The sequence below is a fragment of the Hippopotamus amphibius genome, chromosome 2 (assembly GCF_030028045.1).
Source record: "Hippopotamus amphibius kiboko isolate mHipAmp2 chromosome 2, mHipAmp2.hap2, whole genome shotgun sequence".
Classification (NCBI taxonomy): domain Eukaryota; kingdom Metazoa; phylum Chordata; class Mammalia; order Artiodactyla; family Hippopotamidae; genus Hippopotamus; species Hippopotamus amphibius.
In genome coordinates, this window is record NC_080187.1 from 456,789 (window position 1) to 478,327 (window position 21,539).

At 52.5% G+C, this 21,539-nt stretch overlaps 1 protein-coding gene across 1 annotated transcript; it reads left to right on the plus strand.

Annotated features, from left to right (window-relative positions):
• The first annotated feature begins 541 nt into the window (after nt 1-541).
• DPH7 (diphthamide biosynthesis 7) lies at nt 542-20,502 on the plus strand. Its single transcript, XM_057725113.1, has 10 exons — nt 542-547; nt 1,424-2,239; nt 3,587-3,723; nt 4,275-4,362; nt 5,530-5,624; nt 6,000-6,172; nt 9,988-10,057; nt 10,153-10,218; nt 10,448-10,620; nt 19,943-20,502. The coding sequence occupies exons 1-10, from the start codon at nt 542-544 to the stop codon at nt 20,392-20,394; spliced, it is 2,076 nt and encodes a 691-aa protein (XP_057581096.1). The 3' UTR covers nt 20,395-20,502.
• The last annotated feature ends 1,037 nt before the right edge of the window (nt 20,503-21,539 follow it).

The window sequence follows — 21,539 nt, forward strand, 5'->3', positions numbered from 1 at the left end:
TCTGATTCAGAGGCCAGCTCTGGCCAGGCCCGTGGGGGTGGGGAATCCTGTGTAGGCCCGCGTGTTGGAGTGTGGGTGATTTTCTAGGCAAGGGGCCCCAAGTGTGCTCAATCTGCTTTCAGAAGCAGGTTCCTGGGATGAGGAGGCCCAGGGCTGCAGGCTGTGCGTCTTGCCTGTGTCCTTTGGGGAGTGGCCAGGTCACCACTCCAGCCTGTCTACATTCCCTGAGCAGCACAGCTATTCCTCTGAAAATTACATGGAAAGGGAAGTGCCGGAGTCTTGGCTGCCCCGTAGGACACCGTGCTGGGTCCTGACCCCAGCTGCTTGTTGCCGTGGCTCATCTGGAATAGCCTTGACCTGGGGATCACTGTTCAGTGTGGCTGCAGGAGCTGGTGCTGCGGCTGGTGGCTGTCGCCTCCTGATGGTGCTGTGTCTTGTGCTGATTGTTAGAGACTCTGAGTCTTGGCTGGAGCTGAGAGGGTGGCCATGGGGGCCTAGGGTTTGCTCATATCACCTCCAATGCCCTGGAGCGGATGCCCTCATGAAGGTGCCCCAGGGTCCATAGGCTGTTTTTATTCCCCTTTGCTTCCCGTGTTCTTTATTTGATACCCAGCCCCTGGTTTCTTTTCTGAAGACCCCGACCTCTTGATTTTTGTAGCCACACGTCTGAGAGCGTCTGAAAGTTCACCATTCATTCATGGTTAACACGTGGGGCTTGTTTCTTACCCGTTTGGAGTGAGGCATGGGGGGCTGAGCTTGGCCTGACTGCCTTTTGTACCAGATCAAATCAAGATGTATGGCTCAGCCATTTCAGGGTGTCCTGCTGCTTCCTGACCAGCCTTTGCTGCTTCTCTGCGTCAGCTGCCATCTGAGCTGCTGACTGGTATCTGTATTTCTAGCTGTGGAAACCACTTCAAAAACCACAGGCTAACTACCCAGGTAGTCCATGTGGATTTCAGTCTTGTCCCATTTCTTGGAGCTGCTGTAACAAATTATCACAAGCTGGGTGGCTTAAAACAATGTATGGTCTAGGTCCTGGAAGCCAGAAGTCTCAGACCAAGGTGTGGGCAGGGCCGTGCTCCCTCTGAAGGCCCTAGGGAAGGTCTGTTCCAGGCTCTCCTAGCTTCTGGCAGCCTCAGGCGCTCCTTGTGTCTTAGGGACATCATACCTACCAGGCTCTGCGCCGTCTTCCTTCTGTGGGTGTATCCCTAACAGACCACATCTCCCCTTCCTGAGGATGCCCGTCGTGTTGGATCGAGGCCACCCTAATGTCCTCGTGTTAAGTGGATGACCTCTGTAAAGCCCCTGTCTGCAGAGGTCATGTTCTGTGGTACTGAGGATGACTTCAACACGTCTTTTTGGGGGGACGCAACTCAGCCCCTAACGATACACAGCACTCGCCGTCCCCAGACCTGTCCTCTAGGGTTTACCGCACGGCGTCACCGCACTCGGGTTCCCAAGCTGGGTGGCGGCTGTGCCGGGCAGCGGGCGCACAGACCCCCGCGGGCCCAGGCGCCGGCTCTTGCCCCTTCCTCTGCCGTCCCGGCGGGCAGGCGTGCGCCCAGGGAGGCGCCGCACTTACTGCCCCACGGGCCGCTCCCTGGGGCGGCGTGGCCGAGGAGAGGGCCGCCCAGGCCCGCCCCTTTCGGGTCAGACCCCGGACTCGGCTCCGTGGACGCCCAGGCGCTCCGACGCGCAGGCTCCAAGAGCAGCTCTCCTCTGCTCCCCGCCCAGAGCCCAGCCCTCCGGTGACTCCCGGAGGCCGCCCGGCGGTCCCCGCCCAGGCCCAGCAGGGGGCAGGCCGCGGCACGCGGGGCCCGGCGAGGTCTTCCCGCCGGCAGGGGGCGCCCGAGCTCGGCCTCGCGCTGGCGTCGACGTGGGGGCCGGAAGTCCCGCCCCGGAAGGAGGCGCGGGGATGGCGGCGGAAGTGGGAGGAGCGTCGCCCTGCAACCCCCGGAGCCGTGCCGCCTGGCGGCGCCGCAGGCCTGCGGACCCCGTTGCCAGCCTGGCTTCCTCACCCCGCCTCCGCCGCCCGCTGTCCGCCACCCCGGCCGCCGCCGCGTCCTTCTCCGGATGCTGGGCGGCCGGCAGCCGCGTCCGGCTGTTGCAGGCGGTGGACACGGAGCTCACCGCGGATTCGGTGGAGTGGTGCCCGCTGGAGGGCCGCAGGCACTTGCTGGCGTGCGGCACCTACCAGCTGCGGAAGCCGGAGGGCCCGCCCGCCGACCCGGAGAGCCAGGTGCGCGGGGCCCTCCTCGCCTCGGGCGGCCTCCGCCGTGGGATGCAGGCCTGCCATCCCAGGCGGCGTTTCCCGAGCAGCTAGAGCCCCAGACTCGAGCTCCTCTCTCACGGGCAAGAGGCTCCTGAGAGGCAGAGGCGACCCGCAGCGTTGAGACCTCCCTGATCTGCAGCGGGGGAGGCCCAAAGGGCAAGGTCTTGTGTGGGGCCGCACAGGAGGTGCGGATGCGACCTCCGCCTTGTGCCCAAAATGTAGGTTAGCAGCAGGCCATCCCGACAGCGGGACGTCCTCTCTCTGCAGGCGTGGTCAGGGTTATGGATGAAGTCTAGAACAAAGAGAAAAATGGGATTTCGTAGGAGCTTCACTTAATCTCTTGAAGGTATCTATCTGTGGGGATCGAGACCAGGACACGTAAGAGTGAAAGCTGGCGCTGGCACTGGCGCAGCAGGCCTAAGCCAGGACTCTCCCAGGGAAACTGTGTCCGGTGGGCCGTAACCATAGTGTTGCCAAAAAGAAGAAACCTTGGCTCTCTGTGCACGGATGCGGAACAGATACGGACACAGAGTCTTCGGAGGGAAAAGAAAGATAGCCTTAATTCTTTGCCAGGCGAAGGGGAAAACACAGCAGGCCAGTGCCTCGAGAACGGTGCCCCCCTCCCCTTCTCTGGGGAAAAGGGCAAGTTTGTGCAGCGGGGCTCCTGGCCTGTGGTAGGTGATAAGGGTGAAAGTAATTACAGTCTTGCATTTGTTTTTTTCCTGCAAATTTACAGCCAGAGCTGGCATCTGGCGGCTCAGCAACTGAGTCTGCTGTTTCTGAGGTTATCAGCCCATACCTTCCTTCTGAGATGAAGGATGTTGGGAGAGAGAGGACGGGGAGAGGAATGCCAGGTGCGGCATGTAATTCATGTGGTGTTAGAGAGTAATTAGCTTTGTGAAGGACAAGTTTAGCTACAAGTGTCAGCAGTAGCAGCTAAAGCATAACCAAGCTTGCTTAAGTCTTTCAGTCCAGTTTAAATTGTTTCTCCAGCCTGTTTGTTGTTCCCTTGTTTTCTTTGCTTATCAGGAAAGTCTCATTTCTGTTTTTGCTGCAACAGTAGCTCCCCCCTGTTGGCCTGTTTAGAAGGAGCATCGTATCCTGGGTCCAGCAGGCTTTACCCACCTGCTCATTCATTAGTCACGTACAAGAGAAGAGACGCTCCTCCAGCTCGGACAATCAAGGGTGCTGCTTCCAGGCAGCGTTCCACCAGAGTCTCGGCAAACCTCTTCTTTCCCCCGTTCCCTTTTCCCACCCCTTGGGTTCCTCAGCGTCTTTTCAGGTAGTCAGAGAACACGTGTGCGTTATTTGTAGCGCGGCCTGGGTGTTGACGAGGAGCCTCACGTTCGTTTGGGTCGTCTCTACCTGTACAGTTTCAATGAAGATGGCTCTCCCTGCCCCCTGGTGGAGATCCAGAGGAGAGAGACTTCCGCGATCCTGGACATGAAATGGTGCGGGGTTGAGAACAGTGTCCCTTGTTTGGAATTTGTATGTAATTGTTTAGTCAGAGGAGCCTGACCCCTGACAGCATTCAGCACGGTGGGGACATGTCTGAAGTTGGGGTTCATTTCTTTACTGTCCTGCCCTGCCCACCTGTTGGCACTTGGAGGCTGCTGTAGCTGTGGGGCTCGTTTCCATTTTCAGTTTCCAAACCCTACAGGTATTGTCAGTCTGGGAAGTGAGGCTAGTTTTCTGCCTCATAAGCTGGGGGATCTTGTTGGAACAGAACTGTAGGCCCCCACCTGGTTTTGGAGCCTAAATAAATAAGGAAATTTATTTATTTATTTATGGTTCTAAATAATGCTGCACAGCTTGTGAAATCTTAGTTCCCTGACCAGGGATCAAACCTGGGCCCTCGGCAGTGAAAGCGCCAAGTCCTAACCACTGGACTGCCAGGGAATTCCCTGGAGCTGAAATGTAAACAGCGAGCTGCTGGGTTGCACAGTGTGCTTCTGTACTCTGCGCGTCCTGTGTCCTGACTGGCTGTGCCTTCTCTCCTCAGGTGCCACGTCCCAGTGGCCGGCCATGCCCTCCTGGGTGTGGCAGCTGCTGCTGGGTCCATAGAGCTGCTCCGCCTGGTGCAATCCGAGGTCAGTGACTGGGGCCAGACTTAGGGGAGGGGGGAAGGGAGGCTGTGCTGGTGCAAGCCTTTTTCTAGGATAGTTTCTGTTCAGCGGTGAATTTTATTATGAGATGTTCTAAGGTAACACACAGTCTGTTTTAAGTTATTGGGTTCTGCATCTAACTCCAAGAGGACACCGTGTGTGACACCAGCAGAGGGGCTGTCAGGGGACCTGAAAGGCCTGTAAGGAAAGCCTGGGCCAGCGTCTTGGGTTGATGGTGCTGGGGCCAAGAAGGGCAGCGCATTTCCTGGGTGAAAGTGGTGTTTCCCGTCGATAATTAGGAGAGCATAGGATTCCTGTCTGTATTTTCAGTGATCTTGTACCATGCATTTGTAAAATGACCACGTGTTGGGGGAGGGAGAGAACAGAGAAGGCCTGTAGTGGGGTGAAGGAAACAGCCCACAAGGCCATGGCCTGACTCTGTTGGGGACACACTAACACAGGTGCTGTGAGTGGGATTGGGGCAGCGGGCCAGCTGCCTGTGGGTTCATGGCAAGGGCCTTGCCTCAGGCCAGCTGAGAGCTGCGGCCCTGTCTTGTGAAAGAGGGAGGGAATATCTGAGGAGGACTGTGGGCCCGGAGCCAGAGTTGGAGGCAGCAGCAAGTAAACCCAAGAGAGGACGCAGCTGCTGGGACCCTGTTGATAGAACTGAGCACTGTCTAGGTTGCTTAGATAACAAAACTTACACAGATCTCAGAAAAGACAAATGGCGTTTTAATGGCTAGCTGTGGCTTCTGAAAGGGAGTCAGGAAGGTTCCCCTTGTCTCTGTCCCTGGAGAAAGGACATGCCAGCATCTCTGGAGGCCTGGGTGGTGGGGAACCTGCACGAGCGGTGCTCCCTGGAGCCTGCATAGGTGCCGTGACAGTCTCCAGCAGGGCTTGAACAGCGATGGGTCTGAGAAGCAGAGAGACCTGCTTCCCCTGGGGCACACGTGTGGGAAAGTCCCCCTCCAGGTGTGCGTGCTCCAGGGGGACAAGGGCCAATCCGCAGGGTCCTCAGGTCCTGCTGTGAGTAAGCAACTGACACACGTTGTCCGCCAAGTAGATGAGGGAAGCGTGGCATACCCTAACCAGGGGAAGAGTCTTCTCAGGTTCCGGGGCTGTTCTCCTTTGACGGCATTCCTTTCTCTCCAGCAGAACACTTACACGCTGCAGCCATTCTCCCGCTTTGCCCTGGAAAAGCAGTGTCTAGCCTTGTCCTTAGACTGGTCCACGGGGAAAGCTGGAAGGTGAGGACCAGCACTGGTGGCCTGAGCCTTTCCTCTGAGGATCCCATCCTGTTTTCATGCAAGAGGGAAGGAAAGTCTTGACAGTGGCTGCCCTGGTCTGGGTGTATCACTGCCAGTCCTCATCTAGAAAGAAAAAGGGAGAGTGTTTTCCTCAAGAGAAGCTGACCCTGGTTTATTTTGACAAGCTAATGGAAGCTTTGGTCTCTGCCCAGGAAAGCCTCTTAAGAGGCGTGTCCACGTACCAGGTCCTAGAGAGCCTCTCTGTGACATGTTTTGGGGGCATGAAGTGTCACTGCTTGGGAACCAGAAGAGGTGGTGAGTTTGGGTTAGTGAATATATTTCAGCCAGGTTTCTCCTTTGGTTCCCTGTGTCTAGGGCCAGTGACCAGCCCTTGAAAATCATTAGCAGCGACTCCAACGGGCAGCTCCACCTCCTGCAGGTGAGCGAGGCCAGTCCGGGAGTGCAGGCTGTGGGCACGTGGCAGGCCCATCACTTTGAGGCCTGGATTGCGGCTTTCAATTACTGGCAGACGGAAATCGTGTATTCAGGTGGGTACTCCTCCGTGGGGCATCCCCTCTCTGAAGACTTGCTGAGGAAGCAGGGGAAGGAGGGAGCAGAGGAGGCCCAGGTCAAGGGCGTGATCCTGGACATGTTGGGATCGTGAAGACCTTTCATGGAGAATGTTTTTTCTTGGGCAAAAGCTGCAGTTGGTGTTCACTTAGCTGTTCTGCGGAGAGCGAGAAGCAGTTTGCTGCAGGGTCTCCGGTGGCACTGCCCCCACTGTTGGAGCAGCTCCCGTGGGACCCCCCCCTTTCCCTCCGGTGCTCTGGCTGTCGGATCCTTCTTCTCACTCTCGGAAATCCAGTTGAAGCCCCTTGCTTTCTGCCTGGTACTTTGGGTCCAGTGTCGACTTGTCATGTTGGATTTCAGGCTGGTCTGTTCCCTTTTGAAGTAGTTTATCTTCCCAGGGAAAGGGACGCGTGAGAGAGAGGATGGACTTCCTGGTATTGAGAGTAGTATTTACGGGCAGGAAGCTGAGCTGGGAACGAGGGAGCTCAGGTCAGCCCCTCTCACGTGTGTGTGTGTGTGGGGGGGGCGGGGGTGGTCCCGGAGAGAAGACGGAAGAGGAGCTGCTGAATTGCCAGAAGCGAGGAGTCCGCGGTGGATAATGTGCTGAGCTTCCGGGCGGCTGGGGAAGCCGGGGCTGATCTGCTGGCCCATCAGGAGGCGGCACAGTCTCACCGGCCCCATAGGACCTCCTGCTGAGGCCCTGAGGGACAGTGCGGTGCCCAGTGCTGGGAGCACATCGGCCTCTTCTTGGCCTCTAGCAGCATCCACGTGCCTGACCCCTGCCTGCCCTCTGCGTGCTTCTCCCTGGGTCAGCGCCAGGCCGCCTGGACTTTCCCCTTCTTTCTCTGGCTGCTCTTCCTTCTGCCCTGTGGGTTCCTCTCCGTCTGCAGCCAAGTGTTCGCCGTCCTCTGGCCTCTGTCTGGGTCCTCCTCTCTCTCTGGTCGCAGCTCTCCTGACTTCCGTTACCGTGTCTCTTCCACCGCGCTGCGTGTCGGTGGTTCAGCCAGACCTCATTTCCTGAGCTCTTGCGCGTTGCCTTGCCCGCGGCCCAGCAGGGATGCTCCCAGTGCGTCCCTCCGCAGGCCTCCGGCCGCGCCCTGTGCTCCCTGTGCTGCACACCTGCACCTCCCTCATGTCCCGGTCCCGGGTCAGGGTCTGCTCACCCAAACCAGACATCTCTGTCCACTTGCCCCTCCTGTGAGTCTGTGTCTGGTTGGTTTTGTCATTTTCTTTTAAAAAAATTAATTAAGTAATCAGTCAATTAATTAACATTTTAGGCCACACTGTACAGCATGCGGGATCTTAGCTCTCTGACCAGGGATGGAGCCCGAGCCTCCTGTGTTGGGAGTGCAAGTCTTCCTCACTGCGCCCCAGGGAAGCCCCCTTGTTGGCCCCTCAGCGTTTCTCAGAACTGGCCGGCGCACTCTCTCCGTGCGTCTGGACCACAGTCCCCCCCCCGCCCCCCACCGTGTGTCTTAGCAGAGCCATGAGTGGCGGCCCTGCATCCGCTGTCAGGCCGCTCCGGCCTGCCTCTCCCGTGGCCAGAGCACGTGTCCGGAACACGCAGGCTGCCCACACCTCGCTCGTCGCTGGGCCCGGCAGCCCCTGCCCAGGGTACTCGCGAGGGCCTGGGGGCGTGTGTGCTGGACCTGTGCCTCCCGTGCTGGCCCTGTTTCAAGTGACTCTTCCTCGTTCTCAGTCTTCTTTTCCTCAGATGTTCCACGTTCTGTCCAATCCCAGTGTAACCTTTCCCAGGTTAATTGTACTGTCCTGGCAGGGCCCGGCTTGAACGCGCCACTTGAGAAGTGCGATACAGGTCCGGTCCACAGCCGCTCTCATGGCACCCACGCTCAGCCGGATTTTTTTTTTCCCACACCGTGAGGCATACGGGATCTTAACTCCCTGACCAGGGACTGCACCCGTGCCCCCTGCAGCAGATGCGTGGGGTCCTAACCGCGGGGCCGCCAGGGCAGCCCCGCTCGTCCTGGTTACCATCTTGTGGCTAATGGTCATCCTCCCCTGGGAGGGCCCTTGATGCTGTCACAGCCTGGAAGGGGCTCAGGGAGGACAGCAAAGGTTTGATTTGTTGAGCTCTCATTTGGTAGGTTAGTTCTGCTACTCTGAAGCGTCGCTCGTTCAGAGCAAGGGTGTACTAGGACAGTGATTTAATAATTCAAGATCAGTTCCTTCATTCAGCAAACATCTGCGGAGCACCCACTACGTGCCGAGCACTGTTCCAGGGGCTTGGGAGACACCCCTGAGCGAGACAGACACCGCTCGGGAGGAGGTGGACGACGCGCGCTCCGCGTAACGCGCACCGTAGGTGACGCGTGCTTCGGAAGGAAGGGAGGTGGGACAGGCCGAGGGCGCCGGTGCTGCGGGCGGGGGCGGGCTGCCCTGCTGCAGAGCCGGTGTGTTCAGAGGAGCGCGTGGCCGGCACGGCCAGAGTGATGGGAGCACGCGGGAGGACAGAAGGAGGCGTGGTCGGACGTCACAGACGGCGCAGGCCCTGGGGGCCGCAGGAGGACTGGGCTGTGCTCAGGGCGGACTGGAGCCATTGCAGGGTGTGGAGCAGAGGATGCCTTTAGCTGACGTGTCGGGCACAGCCTGCGAGGGGCGCGGGGGCGGGCTGCGGGGCTGTCCTGCAGGTGAGGGGTGGGCGTGACTCAGGCTGAGGTGGGAGCCGCGGAGAGGAGGAGACGTGGGAAGACTGCTTTGTGTGTAGGTCGAGCCGTAGGATTTCCTGTTGGAGCAGATGTGGAGTGTGAGAGAAAGCGGAGAGACCGCTGTGTAAAGAAGCCACAACCAGCACTCTTGACAAATTTGTCACAGGATGGCAGCTCGTATTTGAGGCTCAGTGCCTGGATGGACCGATTTTGCTGGTCTGCTTGGTCATAGATCACATTCACCCCACATCCCTCCTGTCTGTTATAGGGGTCTGTGGTGTGCTTAGGGAGTACCTATGGATGGGTGAGTGGGTGGGTGCGTGGATGGTGGATGAGTGGTGGATGGAGGGGTGGTGGGGTGGATGGAGGGGTGGTGGATGATTGGGTGGGTGGGTGGATGGTAGATGGTAGGGATGGATGGGTACTGGATGGGTGAGTAGGTGGAAGACAGATGACAGGCGGGTGGAGTGTTCAGGCTGATGTGGTTGTTTTTCTGCTCCTCTTCGCCCTCTCTGTAGGTCTTCCTCTTTCGTGTTTCTTCCCTTCCTTCAAGGTACCATGACCCTCTCTCTTGGTGTTGCTTTTCTTCAAAGACTGGATGTGGGTCAGGGCACCAGCGCCCTTGTTCTTTCTATCCTTTCCGTTTCCCCAAAACAAGCACGGCGCCTTTTCACTGTGAGGCTGCAGAGGACATTTCTCGTTAAAGCATGTAGGCGTGTCAGAGGCTCCAGGTCCGTGCAGCGCTGCCTTGTCTGATGCCTCCCGTGTGCAGGTCTGTCCAGAGCGCTTCCATGTGGCCGCGCTGGTTGCTGGCATCAGGAGCTCGAAGGGTTGAGTCACGTGTGACCTGGTCATTCTGCCCCCATAACTTCCTGGTCTGCCCTTTTCCTACAGGTGTAGCCTCTGTCTTTCTCTTCTTCCCTGCAGGTGTCTGAAGACAGGATTACGGTACACGGGTGACTGGTTCTGGGGTGTTGTCTCCGGGGCTCCTCTGCCTGTGGCAGCCTGACACCCGGGAGGGGCCCCCCGTGGGAATCTCCTCACGGACGTAAATCTGCTTCCTGGAAACGGCCGGTTCCTGTTGTCCGTGCCCTTCCCGGTCAGCAGGCGTTTCTGTTTCCACGCAGGTGGGGACGATGGCCTTCTGAAGGGCTGGGACACCAGGACCCCCGGCCCCGCAGTGTTCACCAGCAGGAGGTAAGTCATGAGGGGCCAGGGCTCGGCGCAGGGCGGGGGCCTCGCTGCAGGAGCAGAGCTGCTGGGCGCCGGCTGAGCCCCGCCGTCTGCCGCAGGCACTCCATGGGCGTCTGCAGCATCCAGAGCAGCCCCCGTCGCGAGAACGTCTTGGCCACGGGAAGGTGAGCCCCAGGGTCTCTGCACGTGGGTTCCTCCTGCACCGTCACTTCCTTCCCTCCTGTTGGCCACTGGGAAGGTCAGCCGGGCCGATCTCCAGCCAGAGTGCAGGCGTCGGGGTTCGGGAGAGGGACTGCGTGCTGGGCGGGGAGCGGGCTGGCTCTCCCAGGAGGTGTCCTCTGCGGGCCCGGGGCCCTGCTCTGCTGCACGCTCTCTGGGGTCGGTGGGTTGCAGCTACGACGAGCACGTCCTCCTCTGGGACACGCGGAGCATGGAGCAGCCGTTGGCGGACATCCCCGTGCAGGGCGGGGTGTGGAGGCTTAAGTGGCACCCTTTCCACGACCACCTGCTGCTGGCCGCGTGTATGCACGGTGGCTTTAAGATCCTCAACTGCCAAAAGGCAGCAGGTGAGTGGGGGCCCGCGGCAGCGGGGCCTGGAGTGGGAGCTCCCCGTTTCTTGCCCCCTCACCCCAGCAAGCTCTTCCTCCACCTTTACGCATCCCCAGGGTCACCCCTAGGCCTTGCCGTGATCTGTCACCCTGCTGACTCCAAAATCTCAGTTTCCAGCACACTGCTCTCTACCCTTGCCAGGCGAACCTTGACCTTCCTCTAGCCAGTGGTTCTCCCCTGGCTGTTTCACATGTTCTTTTCTTACACCCCCTCCTCCGGCCCTTCCCGCCCGTCCACGCCTCGTGACCTCCGTCCCCCTCCTCCGGAGAAACAGGTGAGCGTAGGCAGCGCGCATCTCTCTCCATGGCGCCAAGGCCAGTCTCCTCACTGCGCTGGCTGCTCCCAGGGGCTCCTCTTCCGCACCTGCAGTCCTCCTGCTGCGGCATCATCTCTGTTTGCTACACGAACGTGCATGGGTGGTTCTCGCTGTGAAACACGTTGTGATCTTCTCTAGCGGGGGGTTTACAGTGGTGAGTGGCCTCTAAGCTCTGCTTTCACTGCGTCCCGTACATTTTGGTAGGTTGTGTTTTTATTTTCATTCACCTCAAACGTATTTTCCACTTTCCCTTGTGATTTCTTTGACTTAATGGTTACGTATGAGCGTGTTGTTTAATTTCCACATTTTTGTGAGCATCCTAGGTTTCTTTCTGTAACTGATTTCTGATTTTATTCCATTGTGGATCCCTTGTAGGCTGATTGAAACTCGTTTTGTGGCCTAGCTTGTGGCCTGTCCGGTGGAGCGTCCGGTGCTCTTCGGAGGCGTGTGTGCCATGCTGCCGTGGGCACAGTGCCCCGCGCGGTCTGTCCGCCCGTGGCCTTCTGTCTGGCTGTGCGTTCCGCAGAGTGCAGGGTCGGGGTCTCCACGGCGGCTGCTGTTGGGGACGGTGGCCTCACCTGTGTCTGCTGACTCACGTCTGTTTCCTCCCTCACTTCTGTCCGTTTCGTCTCAGAGTCTGGGGCTCTGTTGTTAGGTGTATGTACGTTTATAATTGCTGTTTTCCTCGTGTGCCGGCCCTTCTCTCGCTGCAGGTGTCCCTCCTTGTCTCTCATAACCTTTCTCCTTGCTTTAAAGCCCCCGTCGCTTGATACTAGGAGAGCCACACGAGCGTCCTCACAGGTGCTGTTTGCTGCCGGTCTGTTCATGGCTTTGGGTCCGGAGTGTGTCCCCTGGGGTTCTGCACTGGTGCCAGGCCCTTATGGAAGTGACACCTGCCCTGCTCCGTGTGCTGGGTCGGCAGTCACGTGATGCCCCTGTGTGCCTTTATTGCCAGTGTTAATTTCGGTCACATGGTGAAGGTGTTCCCCCCGGTTTCTCCTCTGTAAAGATACTGTGTTTCCTTTGTAATTAATAATAATCTGTGGTGAGAGTCTCTGAACCTACCTTTCTAATCAGAGTTTCATTCAATTCATTAATAATTCTTGCCCGAATACATTATTACTGTAATTGCAAAATGGTAATTTTCTAACTATTATCATTCTTTCTACATGTTTTTATTAGCATATTAGCATTCTTTTGTAAGGAAGAGTTTTGTGTGTGTGTGTGCTGTATGGCTTGCGGGGTCTCAGTTCCCTGACGAGGTATTGAACCCGGCCACCGGCCACGGCAGTGAAAGTCTGGAATCCTAACCCCTCTGGTCATCAGGGAGCTCCTGAAGAGCTTTCTTTTCTCCCGTGTCTGTATTTACTTACTGCCCATGCACAGTTGTCCCTTGGTGTCCACACGGGATGTGCTGCAGGGCCCTCGGTGCCAAGTCCCGTGTGTAAACTGGTGGTGTTTGCACACAACCCTGCACGTGCTCTCGTGTAGGCTGTCGCCTCTTGATTACCTGTAACACCTGGTGCAAGGGAGAGGCTGTGCAGAGAGTTGTTGGTGCATGGCAAATTCAAGCTTTGTTCTCTGGCACTTTCTGGAATTTTTTTTTTTTTAAATATTTATTTGCTTGCACGGGATCTTAGCTGCGGCAGGTGGGCTCCTTAGTTGCCACATGTGAACGAACTCTTGGTTCAGCCTGAATGTGGAATCTAGTTCCCTGATCAGGGATCGAACCTGGGTCCCCTCCGTTGGGAGTGCAAGTCCAGGGAAGTCCCCCGGCACCTTTTTTTTAACGTGTTCAGTCTGCAGCTGGTTTGAACCCGTGAATACAGAGGGCTGCCTGCAGATCCGTGGAGTGTCACATTACTCAGTCATGGTCCATTACTTACGTCATCCTAGAGTGTTCTGTGGAAGCCCCTTTAAACTGTCTCCTGTGTCCTTTCATGCGTCTTTATGGATCCTGAGTACCGTCGGCCCTCTGAATCCCTGGGTTCCGAATCTGTGGACTCAGCTGACCGTGGCTCCTGCGGTGTCTTCTGTTCTCCTCTGGTTGAGTCCGAGGGTCAGGAGGGCCAGCCACGCTTCCTGCCTTGTGGCGCAGTGTCCTCCGCGTTCGTCTTCTCTTTCCCTCTCCCACGCCCCGGGACCAGCTGTTTCTCCAGGAAGTCCCGGTCCTCTTAGTGCTGAGTGTCTTTTAGAATCTGAAATCTGGTGAGTAGTTGTGCTTATAGCTACTCAGTGCCGTGTGTGTGTATGTGTGTACAGACACACCTTGTCTTATTGTGCTTTGTTTTATTGCGTTTCACAGACACTGCATTTTTTACACATTGAAGGTTTGTGGTGACCGTGTGTCAAGTAAGTCTGTTGGCACCATTTTTCCAGTAGCATCTGCTCACGTGTCTCGTCACATTTTGGTAATTCTTACAATGTTTCAAACCCTCCACCAGCAAAAAGATTATGACTTGCTGAAGACTCAGATGATGGTTACTATGCTTTAGCAATAAACACTTTTTTCCTGGCCTCACCACACAGAATGCGGTATCTTAGTTTCCCTACCAGGGATCAAACCCATGCCCCCTGCAGTGGAATTGTGGAGTATTAACCACTGGAGCGCCAGGGAAGTCCCAATAAAGTCTTTTTATTTTATTTATTTAAATTAACTAATTTATTCATTTATGGCTGTGTTGGGTCTTAGTTGCTGCATGTGGGCTTTCTCTAGTTGTGGCAGGCAGTTGGTTCTCTTGTTGTGGACCACGGGCTCTAGGTGCGTGGGCCTCAGTAGTTGTGGCACGTGGGCTCAGTAGTTGTGGCGCATGGGCTTAGTTGCTCTGCAGCATGTGGGATCTTCCTGGACCAGGGATCGAAGCCATGTCCCCTGCATTGGCAGGTGGATTCTTAACCACGGCACCACCAGGGAAGTCCTTCCTTGTTTTTTAAAGTTATACAGCACTCCATTTAGTGGGTATATACTATGGTTTTTTCTTCCAATTCTGTATGTGAGTATTTGGGTTATTTCCAGTATTTTATAATTACAAATAATGCTTCATGTGTTTGATTTTGCATATGTGTTTTTGTTCTGTTGGAGGTGTATCTTTAGGGTTACTGCCTAGATGTGGGACTGCAGGGTCCAAGGATCAGTCTGTATCTAATCCTGTTATCTCACCAGCCACATATGCAAACACCTGCTTCCCCAGAGCCTTGCCAGCAGAATGTGTTGCCAAGCTTTGGGATTTTCGCCTCTGTTAGGTGTGAAATGACATCTCACAGTAGTTTAAATTTGCATGTCCTTAATTAGGAGTGAAATTGAATATATTTTCACTTGTTGAAAAGTCTGGTTTTATATTTCTGTTTTTGTGAATTATCTTTGTCTTTTGCTTGTTTTTCTCTCTGGCGTCTGGTCTTTTCTCCCTTGGTTTAAAGAGTTCTTAGTGGCATTAGCCCTTTATCTCTGGCTTATGTCAGAAATATTTTTTCTGTTTCTTTTCTTTTTTTTATAAATTTATTTATTTATTTCTGGCTGCGTTGGGTCTTTATTGTTTTGTGCAGGCTTTCTCTAGTTGTGGCAAGGCGAGTGGGGGCTACTCTTAGTTATGGTGCGTGAGCTTCTCACTGCCGTGACTTCTCTTGTTGTGGAGCATGGGCTCTAGGTGCGTGGCTTCAGTAGTTGTGGCATATGGGCTCAGTAGTTGTGGCTCGCGGGCTCTAGAGTGCACGCTCAGTAGTTGTGGCACACAGGCTTGGTTGCTCTAAGGCATGTGGGATCTTCCTGGACCAGGGCTCAAACCCGTGTCCCCTGCATTGGCAGGCGGATTCTTAACCACTGCACCACCAGGGAAGTCCTGTTTCTTGTCTTGATTTTGCCTATAGTGTTTTTCCCCCACACAAAATTTTTTTAAGTGTGGTCAAATTACAGATTTCCTCATTGAGTCTAGATTTTTGAGTCTTATTTAAACAGCCTTTTCCCTCCCACAGTCAGGTTGTAAAGGAATTCAACTGTCTTCTTCTAGTACTTATAGGTTCCATTGTTTCACAGTTAGAACTTTGATCTGTATTCTGTGTGGTGTGTGGAGCTGCCCCACCACCACTTACTGGAAAGTCCGTCCACCCTCGGAGGATTGAGTTGCCACCTCTCATGTGCATTAACTTGCACATGGACTTTGGGTTTCTTTCTTGTCTCTGTTCTGTCCCACTGACTGGCTCCATGTGTTCACACTTGCCTCTTTAACCATGGAAGCTTTGTGGTGTATTTGTAAGAGTGGGGTTACTGCCTCCTCTAGGTCTTCTTTCTCAAATACTTCCTGACTATTCTTATATTTGAACCTGAGTGTCAACTTAGCTTGTCCCAGAAAAAAAAGCTTATTTTTTGTAGGGATTGCATTAAATAGAAATTAATTTTCCAACTGACTTCTTTATCATATGGGGTCATCTTATTCAAGAAAAGGGATACCTTTCCATTTGTTCAGATCTGTTTTTGTATCTTTCAGAGGTTTCTAACTTTTCTTCTGTATGCAAACATTGTACATTTCTTATTAACTTTATTCCTAAGTAATTTAACTTTTTTGCTGCCATTATAGGTGGGGTTTTCTCTTTCATTGTATCTTCGAACTGGATATTGTCTGAGTATTTGAAAGCTATTGAGTTTTTTTGTTTTTGGCCATTCTGCCCAGCATATGGGGTGTTAGTTCCCTGGCCAGGGATGGAACCCGTGCCCCCTGCAGCGGAAGCACAGAGTGTTAACCACTGGACCGCCAGGGAAGTTCTGTTGGTTCTTTTGTTGTTGGTAATTTCATATTCTGCTACCTTACAAATTAAAAAAATTGTTTCCTTAAGTTTTATTATTGATTCCCTGAGTTTTCCAAGTAAATATTGTGTCATCCGCAGGAAGGTGTGGTTTTCTTCTTTATTTTCCAAACTGAATGCCTCCAGTTATTTTCCCGTTTAATTTCATCCGCTGGTGTCTCCAGTACAGTGAAAAACCTCTTGCCTCATTCCTGACCTTGAGGGGGTCCCTGCTGGTTCCCATTTAGTTTCTTGATGTGTAAGGACTAGGGTGTGTCCTTAATATTCATCAATTCGTGTTTTCTTGAGTATTTTTTAACATCAGGAATTGTTGGCTTTTTTGTTTGTTTTTTGTCAAATGCTTTTTTTTTTTAAATGGATGAATCGTTTGGTTCTTTTTTAAAAAATTTATTTATTTATTTTGGCTGGTCTTTGTTGCTGTGCATGGGCTTTTTCTCTAGTAGTGGCGAGCGGGGCTACTCTTCATTGCTGTGTGCGGGCTCTAGGCATGGGGGCTCCGTAGTTGTGGCTCAGGGGCTTAGTTGCTCCGCGGCATGTGGGATCTCCCCAGACCAGGGATCAAACCTGAGTCCCCTGCGTTGGCAGGCAGATTCTTAACCATTGCGCCACCAGGGAAGTCCCTCAAATGCTCTTATAATATCTATTGAACTGTATTATTTTTTTCATCAGATATATTAATTTTATAAATTTTATTTGTGGGTTTCCTAATATGGAATATATTCCTGGAATAAATCCCACTTGGTTACGGTTTTGTTTTATTTTAGTTGTCAAAATAGTTTAAAAAACATTTTTTAATGAGGTATAGTTGAATTACAATATTATGTTTCAGGTGTACAATATACTAACAATTTTTAAAGGTTATATTCTGTGTTATAGTTCTTATAAAATATTGGCTATATTACCTGTGCTGTACAATATGTCCTTTTTTTTTTTTTTCTTGGCCAAGGCATGCAGGATCTTAGTTCCCTGCCCAGGGATTGAACCCTTGCCCCCTGCAGTGGAAGCACAGAGTCCTAACCACTGGACCACCAGGGAATTCTCTGTACAATATATTCTTGTAGTATATTTATTGTATACATAGTAGTTTGTACCTTTTAACCCCCTATCTCTAACTTGGCCCCCCCTTCCCTCTCCTCACTGGTAACGACTAGTTTGTTCTCTGTATCTGTTTTTTGTTATATCCACTAGTTGTTTTATTTTTCAGATTCTACTTATAGGTGATATCCTATAGTACTTGTCTCTCTCTTCTTTCACGAAGCATAATATCCTCCAAGTCCTTTCATGTTGTTGCAGATGACAAATTTCATTCTTTTTTATGGCTGAGTAATATTCCACTGTAGATACACACCACATCTTCTTTATCCATTCGTTTGTTGATGGACGCTTAGGTGGCCTCCGTATCCTGGCTGTTGTAAATAGTGCTGCAGTGAACACTGCGGTGCATGTATCTTTTTGAATTTTTTCATTTTCTTCAGATATGTACCCAGGAGTGGAATTGCCAGATCACATGATAGCTCTGTTTTCAGTTTTTTGAGGAACCTCCATACTGTTCTCCACAGTGGCTGCACCTGTTTACACCCCCACCAACAGTGTAGGAGGGCTCCCTTTTCTCCACATCCTCACTAACGTTTGTCGTTTGTCATCTTTTCGATGATGGCCATTCTGACAGGTGTGAGGTCATATCTCATTGTGGTTGTTATCTGCGTCTCTCTGATGATTAACGATGCTGAGTGTCTTTTCACGTGCCTTTGGCTATCTTGTGTCTCCTCTGGAAGGTATGTTGTCCCCCAGTGTGGTATTGGACTCTGGTGATGTTTTATTTGGGATTTTCATCAGTGTTCAGAGGTGACACAGGCTTTATTTTGTGCTATTTATCAGCATTATGCTTGGCTCATGTGAAAATCAAAACCAAAAGTGTGAAAATTTTTCTTCATTTTCTCTTCTCTTGAATAATTTGTATATCATTTAGATTATCTTTTCCGTCAAGATTTGGTAAAAGATCTCCTGTGAGACTATCTGGGCCTGATATATTTTTGAATGGTGGTTCCGTGTTAACTTTCTCTATATTTTTCTATGGAAGTTGGTTTATTTATGCTTTATATCTCTACTGGGGTCAATTTTGTTTTCTTTTTTTTCTTTCATTTTTTCTGGCCGCGCCAGGTGGCATGTGGGATCTTCCACGCCCCCTGCAGTGGAAGCGCAGAGTCTTAACCATGAGACCCCAGGGAGGTCTTGGGGTCAATTTTGGTGAACCATATTTTCCTAGGCAGTACTCATTTCATCTACATTTTGGAATTTATTTGCCCAAAGACATGAAAATTCACTTTGATGTAAAGAGTGTGTTTTTCCTAATAGTTATTTCCTTTTCATCATATTTTACTTTGTATATTTTTGCAAGTAGTAATTGTCCTTCCCCTACTTAGGTTAGTGGTGGTGGATGTAATTTCTTTTAAAGAAGTTAAAGTTTTCTATTACAGTCGTGTGGTTTCTGTTCTCACCTCATCCACTTCTCCTCTTATCTTTGTTGTTTCTCTCCTTGTGCCTCCTTTGTTCTTTTTCTAGCATTTTGAGTTGGGAATACAATTCACTTATCTTTATTACTTTGTATTAAGTGTTTTTCTGTCTGAATTTTTCTCTGATTTAAGCATATTTTAGGTTCTGATATATAGTCATTTCGCTTTCATTTTTATGAAGAAATTCTGTGACTTGAGTTTGTATTTCCTCTTTTACCCAAGTACAGTTTCATAGAAGGTTCTAAAATTTCTAGGTGGAAGCCCTTTTTCGTATTTTGACCACGTCATTAATTCTGTTTTATTGCATTACCATCAGAGTGTTGCTTGTAGTGTTTCTACTTTGTGGACCTTTCGGCTCCTTGCTGCCCAGATGGTTGGTTGGTTTGTGCTGCACGAGCACCTGAGCAGCAGACGTGCTGTGTTGTTGTGCGGGGCTGCCGTGCGGCAGGAAGGCTGCGAGCTGGCACTGCCGTGGTTGTCGGATGTATGACCATAGCGGGCCTTTATTGTCCCAGGGACCCCACCTCTCGGTCCCCCAGGTGTTCACACTGAGGCGGGGAGGTCATCTGGGAGCCTCCTCTGTGGGGCTGCCAGGGTCCCTCTCTGCTCTCAGGGGAAGTTCGGCACCGGGCTCCCCTCTGGAGCCACCTCTGCTCAGGCCAAGCCCTGGGTTACGGAGGAGGAGCTCCGGGTCCATGGTTGTATCTTTGGTGTTTCCTGATTCCAGCTTCAGCCTTTCCTCACCCTGCTCATTCTGGTCATGATTCAGATTCTGATTGCGATTCAGAGCACTGTGGCATTGATCTCTGCACTTGAGAGGTGGCAGTGGCATCCAGGCTGACTGAAAACTGGCCGGCCACTGGGCCTTCCGGCTGCTGACAGTCTTCTGAGCCTACATCCCCAGCTCACTGGCCACTAGTTTTCTGCGGCTGCTCTTGCCAGCCTTGGCCTTGCCCTTGCTCTGGACCCTTGACCACCTCAGGTTTGGTGACACCTCATCATTTCTTTTTCTGTTCACAAGTCACTTTCAACCCCTTCTCAGTGGTGTTCTGTCCAGAATGAGGCCTGACCTTTTCCAGTCCTGCCCTCCATCTTCAGAGTTGCCGAAGCAACTCACCATAAGGAAATCTGCTCACTTAACTCTTCAGTGAGTTACTCCTTTCCAAGCTCAAGTCCAAACTCTAATGGAGCACGCCGAGCTCTATATGACGGGACCCTTCCGACATGTCTCCGGTTCCAGGTGACACCTCAGCCTTGTCCCCGTGTGTGTGGTTCCTCACGCACGCCAGGCTCTCTCCACCTCTGTGCTGCATGTGCTTGCTCCCTTCCCTCCTCATACACCCCTTTCCCCCCATCTGCTTCACTCCTTTGTCCTTTGCTTTTAAGTCTTAACAAGAAGCTTTTGCCGAGTCCTAAGGCGCCCCTGCACCTGAGCCCTGTAGTGCAGGCTGACTCCTCGCGCAGGCGCGCGGAGTGCACTCACTGCAGATGAAGGTCTGCTCTCCTCGGCTCATCTGCCTGCGTCATGGCAACCCTCTGCGTGACACAGCAGTGGTTGCTCTTGGCAGATTCTCGCTTTGAGGGGGGGCAGGGGCTGTCGGGTAGGGGTGATGAGATCAACTCTGGGTAAGTTTCCCTCCTGTCTCTCTCCAGAGGAGAAGCAGGAAGCGTGCACAGTCTCTCTGTCCTACACCTTGCCCAACTCACTGGTGTATGGAGTCGACTGGTCCTGGCTCCACTTCCACCATCTGCTGCAGACCCAGCCATCATCCCACTTGGGGCCTTCTCCCGGCAGTGACCCACGAGCCAAAACAGCAGACCCGGTCTGTACCCCGAAGGTTGTGGGCCAGTCGCCAGCACCCTCGTTTGAGCGTTTAGCAGACAGTGATGGAGAGGGTCATACCAAATGCCAGAGTGGAGGCAAGCTGAAGACTCCTCTCCAGCCACTCACAGAGGACAAGAACGGCGGCCGGCTGCATGCCTCGGGGGTCAGGGTCTGTGACTGTGACCACTGCCTGGAGGCAGTCAACTGTGACGTCAGCCTTGTAGCCACATGTTCCTTTTACGATCAGGCTCTTCACCTCTGGCAGTGGGAGAACAGCTGAGCTAGGGAAGACGTTGCTTGGTCTGACATCATAAAGACCATTTCCATAAATAAAACCAAGAGGATGTCTTTATCTTTTCTGAGAATAAAGTGTCCTCAGACAATTGTACTAAGATTCTGGTTGCATGCAGTTTTCTGTATAGGGCTCAGTGCATCTTAAGGAATGTACATTGTAGTCAGAAAAGCTGTTGGCCTCTTAAGTAAACCTTATCTGTTGGGGCCCTTCAAAATGGTGATTCTGTGGCAGCAGGGGGCAGGGTGTGGGAGGGGCTGGATCCCAGCTCTCAAAATTGTCAATTTTCTGTTTTTGACTTTCAATTCTTCATACTTATTTAAGCAACTATTTATATTAACAAAGTGGTGCTTTCTTAAGCTACTTTATGACACCCAAGTAGTTTTATATGAACATTTAAAAAAGCTCATGTCATCATGGCACCAGAAGTGCTTGTGTAGCCTCCTGTGCAGAAAGAAGTGTGTACACCTTCTCAGTTGCTTTAGCGTGTCACAAACTTGAAATACGTTCATACGGTGAGTGAGTCACACTTCCTCACTGTGGCTTCAGTAAACCAAGTAGCTTCGAAACCTGGACACGGTTTAACTCCAGGAACATAACTGGGTTTGTGACTGATCTGACTCCCATAGATGAGTTCCTCCTCGTCTCTGGAACAGATGTGAAGTACAGGCCACTGTGGAATCTGTCGACTCCTCAGCATCCACTAATAGGATAGATAGGTGTCAAGAGTCAGAAAACACAAACCTCTACCCTTCACTTTCTTATTTTCTGGTGATACAACACCGTGCCAGGGCAGGTCAGCATGTGTTAATGTTGAACGCTCCTTCAGAACTTATTTTAGGATATTTCACTTACGGGTCAATTAAATATTAAAACAATTAGGATCTGAGGGGTTACACCCCGAAGCAGGAAAACACGAGGAAGGAGAACATAAGACGACTAGGGAAACGCTAGTTAGGCAGCAACTTCCTGTGTGGCAGCCGGGCAGTTGCACCCGACTCCCCGAAACAAGCTGCTTTGGAACCCATAAATACGCTCCTTGGTTGTTCCTTGGGGTGGATTTTAGGGGATGAGTTAAGCAGTGCTGTCATGTGGCTGGATCTGCCTGTGAGTTCTCTTCCTCCTGCAAGCTA